Below are 10,574 nucleotides of genomic sequence, written 5' to 3'. Positions count from 1 at the left end.
CCAGACAGCAGGGCCCAGCGGTCAGGGACACGGCCTCTGCTCTGGCAAGGAAGGGGGACCTTGGCAGGCCATCTGAGCCGGGTTTCCTGACCTTGTCCCAGTGACAGTTGTAATTCCAAACGAGAATACGCAAAAGTTATGAGCAAGGGCCAGGCTTTTTTTTTTTTTTTTTTTTTTTTTTACTTATTTAAAAAGGCCTTGGTGGCAGGAATATAGTGTAAAAATCATTGGAAAAACTAAAAGGCATCGATACATATCCGAATATACACTTTGTACATAAATTACATTTCCTTTAGTCTTTCTGAGTGAGGTCCTGATTCAGCACTGAGGTCTAGTAATTCAGAGGTCCCGGGAGCTGCACGTTCAGGCCGGCATAGTCCACCATGTACATTGGCCATTGCTAGAGAGAGGGGGACAAACGGTCTGGGTTAGGACTCCGGGTGACACGGAAAGACCGCCAGACCACTTAGCAATGCTTTCTGAAGGGCCTTCTCAGATGCGATTCATTTTGAGGCACTGAAGGTCCAGAGAGGGGAACGTGACCTGTCCAAGGTCACACAGTTCACTGATGGCCATGGAGCCTGGGCTCGGGCCTTCTGACCTGTTCCCACCTGTGTCCCAGGGGCTATTCATGTGGACCAGACAAAATTGAGGAGTGGCTCAGAACGGGTGGTCATCCCCACACACTCAGCCCCCTCCGGGCCTTATGCCCCAGAGAGTCTGTCCCTCTCCCTCCAGGCCGCCTCTGCCTGGCCCCAAGGCCTTCCACACTTCTGCAAGGCTCTTGGATGGGGGAAGAGCTAGGGACCCCGTGTAGGCACTCCTAGGTGGGGAGAAAGGTACAGCCTGAACTTTGGGGTTTTTTTTTCCAGGAAGGGGGGGGCACAGTCAAACGATAAATCCCCAAATCATTTTCAAAGGTGCTCCAATATTCTCCCCCACGGGGCTCAGGATTTCAAAGCTAGTATTCTGAAGTCAGAAAGCACTGTCACGCGTGTGTGCCCCTCATGAGGTTTTCCTCTTGGATGGGAGAGAACCCAGGCCTACCTACCACGGGAGGAGGAGGCTGCAGGTGGGTCCTCCCTCCGCGGAGGACCGCAGTGAGGCCACCGTCAACTAGCCGCTGACCCCTGTTTCCCTCCTCCACGCCCTGCGGGTGACACCTACACCTCACAGAGCTGTGGTGAGGCCCGGGGCTCGTGACGTGAGTGCAGAGATTAGCCTAGCCTCTGACAGCCTGGGAATCGAGAGTCTGTCTCTTCGGGGTCCCGCTCTGGCACCGCCCAGCGGAGTCCCCCTACCCTCTCCCGGGCTCCCGCTTGCCCACCTGCCCGGTGGAGGTGTGACTTCCTGGCCCCGGGGGGGGGGGGGGGCTCGTGAGCAGCCGATGACAGGGCTGGACTATCTCTTGAGGAGATCAGGCAGACGTGTCTGCCACCCTGAGGCTGCGGAGCCCCACTCAGAGCCCAGTGCCTCCCTGCACCCCAAAGCCGCGCCCCAGAGTAGACAGCCCTGCCTGCGTGCGGGGTGAAGGCCAAAGAGCTGAGCGGTCAGGTCCGGATCCGTGCAACTTTACCACGAGTGAGATCGGGTTGGTGGACGCCACGGACTCCGGGTTGGAGGAGGAGGAGGAGGAAGACGAGCACGAGGATGAGGAGGAGTTCCCTTCGGAGACCCTCTTTCTCTTGCGTTTGGGAATGCCGCTGTCTTTGGCTGGGAGACGAAAGGTTGCTGCTGGGTCTCGGCTTTGAACCCCTCGGCAGAAGGCTTTTGTTTTCAGGTTTCAAGCCCCCTTCTCGGCATTCAAGGCTCCAGACCCCCCCCCCCACCCCCCCCCCTCTTCCCCACCCGCGGCCGAGGCCCAGCCCTGCAACCTCCGTCCTTAACCAGGCCCCACAGCCCCCACGGCTCTCTTGCCTGCCTTTGCTAACCTGAGCCTCACCCCCCAGGTGTGCCTCCCGAGCGGGCTCAGTTCAGGCCCACGTCCTCCTTACTCCATCCCCAGACCATCCAGCCTGTGGGGGCCGGCCTCCCCAGCACTCCCAGGGCCCGGCATCCAGCAGCGAAGGGCTCGGCCTCCGGCCCTGGAGAGAGTCACTTCAAGTCACTCGGCCTTGTGCCTTCATTTCCTCGCGAGTGAAATGTTGAGGGAGACCCAGGCTCCCGTGGGTAATATGCCTGGGCCCCCAGAAATACTCAGAAGCTGAGAGCTGGTATCCATGTTGTCGCTACTGTTTAACTGTGGATGTGTGATGACCCCAACCTGAGAATGCGGACAGATGACAGTTCACAGCATGCAGTGTGCCCGGGGAAAGAGACTCAGGTTTACAGTCAGAAGTTCCAGATTCCAATTCCCATTACTGCCAACTCTCGCTGTGTGACCCCGGGCAAATCGATTAACCTCTCTGAGCCAAATGGGGAAAACCGTGTGATGTGAGACTCAAAGGAGGTTATTGTGTATGAAAGAGCCCAGCACAGGGCAGGACTCAGCTGGGGTTCTGTTGCTGCAGAATTAAATTGAGAGGAATATATGAGACTTAGAAAAAAAGGTTTGCAACCGTGCGCCACACAAGTAGGGTTTGGTGCTTGACTGAGCAGGCCAGGTCACTGAGTAGAAACCAGACTGGGTGATAATCACATGGCACGAGGGCTGGCTGAGCCCATGAGGTGGCTGTTTGTCCAGCTGATGAAGAAAAACCAGAGGCTGGGGGTCTGTGACTCAGGCATAAACAGACATCCTGGGAAACAGAAGATTCTGGGGGCGGAAGGAGCTCAGCCAGAGAAAAGGGATTTTTGTAGGGGGCCCCACATGAACAGGAAGGCAGAGGTGCTGGCCCAGGGTCACGGCCAACCCGGGGTCACTGGAAGACCCTAAAGATGGCCATGGTGGGAGGGAGTGGTGGATGCAAGTCATGGCATCCGTCCTCTGAGCATCTGTCCTAAACTCTCCTCCTGACGCCTCGGCAGGGCCTTCTGCATCTCTGCCTTTGACCTGGGAACGGCTCCCAAACCCGTCACCTCCCTACCCGCGAATCTGGTGCCACGCCTGGCCCCCGTGATCAGCACAGGACAGAGGGAGGTGGCTCCTGGCTGGGCTGTGCCACCCGGGGCCGTGGCGTTCCAGGGGGACCCGGACCCAGCTGGAGTTGGGGCCTCGGGTCTCAGGCCAGGATGGGGGCCCATCACGGTCCCCACTAAGCACTTGCTGGGCCTGCAGTTCGGATGGATGGCTTGAGGTGGCCACCAACCCCCCACGTGGCCCTGCCAAGCCCCTTCCCCTCTCTGGGCCTCAGCTTCCCAGCTGTACAATGTGGTTGGGACTAGATCTGTGTATTTTAATCAGCGGCGCGCCTCCCAATCGCTCCGAGGAACGTTCCCCCGTTTCTATGGTGCATCTTCTCAGGCAGAACCAGGGCACCAGATGGTCTCCCAGCTTCCAGTGCACTCAAGGGTTCTAAGAGACAGTGTCTGGTGCAGGTGTGTGCCCTGCAAATGCAGGCAGAATGGTGGGGTGCCCCCCTCCCCCGGCCCCAGCCAGCCTCAGCCATGCAGCCTGCCTCCCCCCGCTGGTCACACAGCGTCCTTCTCCTCCCCACGTGGCTTCCATGAGCCCACCGGCCGCCCCCTCCTCCTGGCTCCAGCCTGCCCCTCCTCATCTCCCGTTGATGTGACACGCTCAGCCGTGCTGTGACCGGGCCCCCTCCGGCGGGCACGTGCAGGCTCCCTGTGGACCCACTGGGCAGGGAGCACTATACCCCCTCTGGGTGGTCAGCTACCAACTGCAAGCCACCCGGACCAGATCTACCCACAGACCCTGGTCCCAGAGAGGCGACTTTTCCAGCCTCCGCCTTACCTGGCACCTTGGCGTCATTGCAGATTTCTGCAAAAGGTCTAAAAGAGAAAGAAAGGAGGTGGCAGTTAGAAAAATGGGGTTTCCCCTCTTCCTTCCCACCTGCCCCCTGAAAATGGGCGACACCTCTCACAAGAGGAGATGCTCCCACTGCCGCTGGAGCGTGATGTAAGACCCGGATGGAAACAGCGGGCATCCCCCCCAGACCAGGCAGTGCCCTGCCAGGCCAGTCGCCCCTTGGGGCCCGCTTTCCTGGTCTAGAAGTCGAGGGTGTCACCTGACCAAGTGGTCAGAAATGTGTGCCTAGGGGTCCCCAGCTGGCTCAGTTGGCAGAGCATGTGGCTCTTGATCTCGGGGCCGTGAGTTCGAGCCCCACACTGGGTGTGGAGATTACTTAATAAACTTAAACAAAGTGTGTGCCTAGATTTATAGAAGTGGATATTCATCACACTGTTATTTTTTTACGTATGTGTTAATTTTTATTTTATTGTTTTACTTTTAGCATTCTTTACATGAACCCCCCCCCCCCAAATGAGATGCAGCCAAATGTCCATCCGAAAAGGACATCGTGGTCTATCTATTCAGATGACTGGTCAGTCACTAAAGGGAATCCTCAGGGATGTGGATAATGTTCGAGCGTGTACAAGACAGCCAGACAAGAAACAGAAAGTTTTATTTACTGTCTACAGATAAATACCGTATGATCTCGGTTTCATTTGCCACAAATGAGAATCTAATAGGCATTAAAAGAAACGTGGAAATGGGGAAGGGAAGTTCTAGAATGTCTTTGCGGTTCTTTCGGGGAGGTATGCCTATGGGGGGGGTGAGCATTTTTTTGCTGTGGTTTCTTGCACTGTCCACTCGTTGCTTCAGGGGGTGGACGGTTAGGTGGGAGGGAAAATGCTTTTTATTTGAAACCCTTCTGAATCATTTCATTTTTTTTTTTTGGATATATACAAATATTTTAATTCTCAAATGGTCAGTTCTTGGTTTAGGGGTTAGGTCGTGATCTCAGGGTTGTGAGATCAGGCCCAGCATCAGGCTCCGTGCCCAGCACAGTATTCTTGAGACTCTTTCTCCCTCTTGCTCTGGCCCCCTACCCTGCGCTCTCTTTCTCTCAAATAAATAAATAAAATCTTTAAAAAATTTAAAACACCTAGTGTAAAATTGAAAAGAAAATGTGCATAGGGGAAAAAGTTAGAAATCAGTGCATCACAGTGGTAGCCCTGAAGAGGAGAGTTACAGTTATGGTTACCTTCTTTTTTTCTACCTTTTCGTGTTTCCCAAGTTTGCTGTGTGTATTTTCTTTTTGTCGAGGTGTAACTTCTTTTAAAGATTTTATTCATTTATTTATTTGAGAGGGAGAGAGGGAGACAGCACAAGCAGAGGGGAGGCGCAGAGGGAGAGGGAGAAGCAGACTCCCCGCTGAGCTGGGAGCCCGATGTGGGGCTCGATCCCAGGACCCCGGGATCATGACCCGAGCTGAAGGCAGACGCTTAACTTAATTCAGACCCTGCATCTGCCACCACCTTGATCTTGGACTTCCCAGCTTCCGGGACTGTGAGAAGTCAATGTCTGTTGTTTATAAGCCTCCTGGTCTGTAGTATTGTGTTACAGTGACCCGGATGGAGTGAGAGAGCTGGGTTTGCGTCCCAGCCGACCCACCATGACTTACACCCGCCCTGTCCTCGCTCTGGGTATCGGTTTCCTTATGTTGAAGATGAGAGTGTTAAGCTATCTGTCTCTTGGAATCTGGGCAAGCAAGAGGCGCCTATCTGTCTGTCTGTCCATCTGTCCCCGTCTCCCTCGTCTCCTGGCTGGGCCTGCTCTGGGAATTTCCCCACCGGATGCAAGCAGTCCCCTCTCCCATGGCCCCGGCCCATTGTGCCCACCCCACCCTGGGTGCTGGGGGCACTCACTGGAGCTGGTTGATGATGACCATGCGCACGTGCTCTCGGGCCTTCAGGATCTTCTCCAGCCGGTGGATGTCGTACGTGTTGGGGTTCCGGAAAGGGATGTCGTCGGGCAGGCCCGTGACCTCGACAGCATCCGGGCTGTCCCGGATCAGTTTGTACGGGACCAGCACAGGCCGGTTCAGGCCCAGGGCCTCGCCTACAAGACACGGTGGGTCAGCTCGAGGGGAAGAGGTCCCTGTGAGAGGCCACGCCCCCCGGGGAAAGGGCTGGATCCTGGGATGGTCCAGCTTGGCAGCCACAGTACTGCAGAGTTTAAAAATCAATACACACACCTTCTTCTTCTTCTTTTTTTTTTAAAATCCACTTAGCAAAACTATAAACCTAATACCCAGTGCTGACAATAAAAGAGGCCCTTTGGCACGTGCCTGGTGCAATGTTAAGTGTGCGTACCCGGAACTGATGAACAAGAGATGTGATATCTGCTTAAGATCTACTATTATGGTAGAAAAACTACAAAGTCCTTACTTAAATTATTTATGGATGGCAGGACAGGGTGTCTTGGGTGTGTTTTCAAAAATTCCAAAGTGTCTACATGGACACCAAAGAAGTCAGGTTGGCAAAATGTTGGTGATCACAGGGGCCGGCTTTGGGTGACGTGGCAGGTCACCAATACCCATTTTCGTCCGTGTCTGAATTTTGATTTCCCAATGACAAGTGAAAGAGACGACCCCACCAAACACCAGCGGGGCTGCTTCTCACTCTCAGAACAAAACCCCAACTCCTCGTTAGGCCTGCCCGCCCCTCCCTGTGCACTGGGGGCCTCCCCCGGCTGCTTACCCCAGGCCCTCTGGCCTCCTTGCTGGTCCCCGGTCACCCAGCTGTCCCTGCTGCCCGGCAAGCTTTTCCTGGAACGTGTGTCCCCTCCTGACATTTGAGTCTCTAGTCACGGCTCACGCACGTCCCATCCTCCCAGGGGCCTTCCTGCCCCACCCCCCAGGCAACCCCTTAACCTGCTACTGTTTTGTCTTCTCCATTATCACTCTCTGAAATTCTATTTAAAAATATTTTTTATTACGTCTGTCTCCCTGCTACAATGCAAAATGGAAATAATACTAAATTCATCAAATAAAATGTAATGGATACAGAGCACCTAGCATAGCTTGGCACTCAATGATCTAGAAAGCTCGACTGTAACCATATTATTATTATTATTATTAAGATTTGATTTCTAAGAATTTATTTTTAAGTAATCTCTACACCCAAGGTGGGGCTCGAACCTGTGACCCTGAGATCGAGTTGCATGCTCCACCCACTGAGCCAGCCAGGCCCAGTAACCATATTATTAATTGTCCCAACTGGGCTCTGCCCTGGCACCCTGGGTGCCTTCACCTAGCATCTCATGGCCCTTACCTATTCCATGACCACCACCCTGCACAGATTCCGAGCCCCAGGATGGCAGGGATCGGACGCCCTCCCCCAGAGTCCTCACGGCTAAGTGTGTGTTGGGCAGATGCACAAACAAGCACTTGGCCGTGGGCCATGCATGGCCTCTGCCGCAAGGCCCAGCCCTAGAGCAGCGGAAATGCTGACCCGCAATCTCTGCCCTGGGCGCCCCAGATGGGTTCTTTCCCAGTGTTCCGACGGGGAAGTGAGGGGTCAGCTCCCACCAGTCACGGGCAGGGCAGCTGGGGGTGGAACTGGAGGCAGCCAAGGCTGGTTGTAGAGGGAGGGGCTGCCCAGGAAGGCTGGCCCCACAGACCCTGCCCCACAGACCCTACTCCTCATGCACTGACCGTATTTCTCATTGAAGAGCTCCTTCACCTGCTCGCGGAGGATCACCTTCTCCCCTAGTCTGTTGGCATCATCTTCATCTACGAGAGGAAGACAAGGGGGCCGTGAAGGTGGGCACGGGCCGGACCCTGGACGGACTCCCATGTGGCATCCCCTGCCCACCGCGTTTAGTATCAGGCAGCCTTGTTTCTGGCCATGGTTTTCTGTTTATCAATCCATCTGCCCCCCCTTCCCTGAACCCGGCTTCCCCAGCACGGGCCCCCATATCAGCTGTTCGAGTGTGCTCTCAGAAGGCAGGCAGGGGCTTCTGATGGATGGGGTGGGGTGGGAAGAACTGGCCCAGGCCGGTCTGTTGGATGTGACAGAAGCACGGGGTGGTGCCAAGGGCACTGGCTGGACTGAGCCGGGCTGCCAGAAACTCACCCCGGCTGCCTGGACGATCCTGAGCCCGAGGCTCGTGACTGGGAAGACAGGTACGCTGTGGGAGCATGGGGGCTGCACACTCTCCCCACCCAGGGCCCAGGGCAGACCTCCGTGGACACCTGCTGTTGGACCCTGGGCTCCCCTCGCCTGTCTTCGGTCTAAAGTGGCAGTGGGCCAGGTGAGCCCTGAGACAGGGCCTGGGCCGGGCAGGGGGACGTGGAGGGTGTGGATGGGATGCAAGGGTCCTGGGGGTGGAGGGGCCTGCAGGCTCATGCCCTGGGCTGGGGAGGGAGCTGGAGTTCCAGGAAGGGTGCCCTGAGCTGGCCGGGCCTCCGGCAGACGGGTGGGAGTAGAGTGGAAGCAGGCGGGGAGCCAGGGCCTGGGAGATGTGGGGCAGAACAGACAGAATGCGTTTGTGGAGAAAAACAACTCCTGTTTTAATCTGGAAAATCTCACAGAACTCAGTTCAAGTTTGGAGGCCAACACAGGAAGTCTGCGCCCCCGCCAGGGAGGAGCCTCCCTCCCCAGTCCGCCTACTGCCCCTGCTGCTGGGGACTCCCGATGGCCCGCCGTGCCTTGTGTGGTCCCAGTCATGCCCATGCTCCCGACTCTGGAACGAGATCTGCCATATCTCAGAGTTCCTGCATATGTCTCTTCAACCGTGACCATCCAGCCACCCGGGTGCCCCGAGACCCTGCATCCCAGGGTCCTCCCTCTCGGGGGGGAGTCATGGCCCCATCAGTCGGGCCAAGACACTGAACTGAGCCCCCCTTCTTCCCATATCCCCCCCCCAAAACACGGTCCTTCTGGATGGTCTTCAGGACCCCACCATGGCAAGAGTCAGCCTGACCCTTCTCCAGGTCCTGACAGAGTCCTGGGCCCAAGGGCCACCTAGAGCCTGCGGGGAGGTGGCAGACGCTGTCCATCTCCCCCATGGCCACCAGGCATTCCTCTGGTGGCCAGGATTCCGCACAGACATGGCACCCACAGGACAGGGAAGTATGGCCTGGATTCCCATCGGTGATGCTGGCAGCATTCCTGGGCACAAGCATGACCACCCCTCACCACAGCCGAGGACACCAGAGGCTCAGAGAGGTCAAGTAACTCCCCCAAGACCACACAGCTGCCAAGTGCCAGGAATAGTCCATCTGTCTGACCAAGAGCCCTGGGTTCCCCGAGATCTCTGTTTCCCCGTCTGTAGAAAGAAGGGTTGATCCTCAGGTTGTTTCCTCTAAATCTCTTGTCCTATCAGCGCACAGTCTGGAGTCTCTGTCTCCTTGGGGCCCGGGGCAGGGCCGACACAGGCATACCCCACAAAGCCGGCTGGGTTGAAAGGCAGTGCACGGCCCCTCAAGGATGGGCCCCGTAAGTGGCGGTCGCTGTGGCTGGGGACACGGCCGTGTTGTGTCTCCCCTACCCTGCCTTGGCCTGGAGGCTCCGGCGGCTGTGTAGGTGAGAGACACACGCCGCGTAGGCCTGAGCCTCACACGGTCCTCGCCCTGGCAGAGGCCACACCAGGCCCCAGAAGGGCAAAGAACCTGAAGCCACACACCTGGGCTCGTGCTAGCCCTGCTGTGCGGGCGTCACGGGATGTCCCCTCTCGGTGCTCCTGCTCACTGTCTTGACACGACATTTGTCTGGGCCCAAGATTTCACAAAGACCATCCCATCTGGATGTGGTGCTGCCCCTGGACATTTAGCAGAGGACAGAAAACAGCCCTGGTCCAAGGCAGGGGATGGTGAGGGACGCTTAGTGACCCACTGGCCTTGATAATTATCAGTGCAGGGCACGTGGAGGGAACCTAACCCAGCTGGTAATCAGGGAGGGCTTCCCAGAGGAGGTGCTGCTGCTGGGTATTAAGCACCTCCTATGCGCACAGCGCCAGGCCTCAGAAAGGGTGCCTCTTGACTCCTCTCCCCTCTTTGTTTTTACTGAATAATTTTTTAACTTTTAAAAAAATTCTTAATTTTTTTGCTTTTGTTTAATTTGGAGGAAGGGAGTTACATTTTTTCTTAAAGGGTACTTCTTTTTTTTAAAGATTTTATTTATTTATTTGACAGAAAGAGACACAGTGAGAGAGGGAACACAAGCAGGGGGAGTGGGAGAGGGAGAAGCAGGCTTCCCGCCGAGCAGGGAGCACGATGTGGGGCTCGAACCCAGGACCCTGGGCTCATGACCCGAGCCGAAGGCAGATGCTTAACGACTGAGCCACCCAGGTGCCCCACTAATGGTACATTTTTGAGTGAAACAGGCGAGGGTAGATTCTGGTGTGGGCTGGAGGGGAGAGAGCCCCTGCCCCGTCTGGGGGCTCAAAGGAAATGGGAGGCAGCTCCTCGAGGTGCGGGGGCAAAGTCAAACCACAGGTGGAGACTCCTCCCCCCGCCCCCCCCGCCCCCCCGCCCCATGTCCCTGCTCCAGCCCCGAGCTGGAGAGCCAGGCTCCCTGCTGGCTTGGGGCTTCGGTGGGAGCAGCTGTCCTGCTAGCCTGGGCTGGGGCAGGACAGGCCCCGGGGATGTCCCCTCTGAGTCTGTTCTGCTTGTGGGCAAAACAAAGACCAGGAAACTCCCTTGGAGAACACGGGGTGGGGCGGAGAG

The 10,574-nt window shown here is 56.5% G+C and overlaps 1 protein-coding gene across 8 annotated transcripts in view; it reads right to left on the bottom strand.

The window, feature by feature from the left end:
- Positions 1–200: 200 nt before the first annotated feature.
- Positions 201–10,574, bottom strand: part of GTF2IRD1 (GTF2I repeat domain containing 1) — a 101,838-nt gene continuing 91,464 nt past the window's right edge. For 5 of the 8 annotated variants that reach the window (XM_025864613.2, XM_073884176.1, XM_073884175.1 and 2 more), the window contains 5 exons: positions 7,560–7,637; positions 5,770–5,962; positions 3,854–3,891; positions 1,517–1,713; positions 201–400 (listed from right to left, as the gene is read on the bottom strand). In XM_025864613.2, coding sequence (XP_025720398.2) covers positions 332–400; positions 1,517–1,713; positions 3,854–3,891; positions 5,770–5,962; positions 7,560–7,637 — 575 coding nt within the window. In that variant the 3' untranslated portion in view covers positions 201–331. Of the gene's footprint in view, positions 1,714–3,853; positions 3,892–5,769; positions 5,963–7,559; positions 7,638–10,574 lie in introns of all 8 variants that reach the window. The other 3 variants (XM_025864615.2, XM_073884177.1, XM_073884174.1) reach the window with 3 other exon arrangements.

The sequence above is a fragment of the Callorhinus ursinus genome, unplaced genomic scaffold (genome assembly GCF_003265705.2).
Source record: "Callorhinus ursinus isolate GAN/ISIS: 27379988/994484 unplaced genomic scaffold, GSC_fseal_2.0 scaffold55, whole genome shotgun sequence".
Taxonomy (NCBI): domain Eukaryota; kingdom Metazoa; phylum Chordata; class Mammalia; order Carnivora; family Otariidae; genus Callorhinus; species Callorhinus ursinus.
Note: the sequence above shows the minus strand (reverse complement) of the source record. Positions and strands in the feature narration are given on the sequence as shown.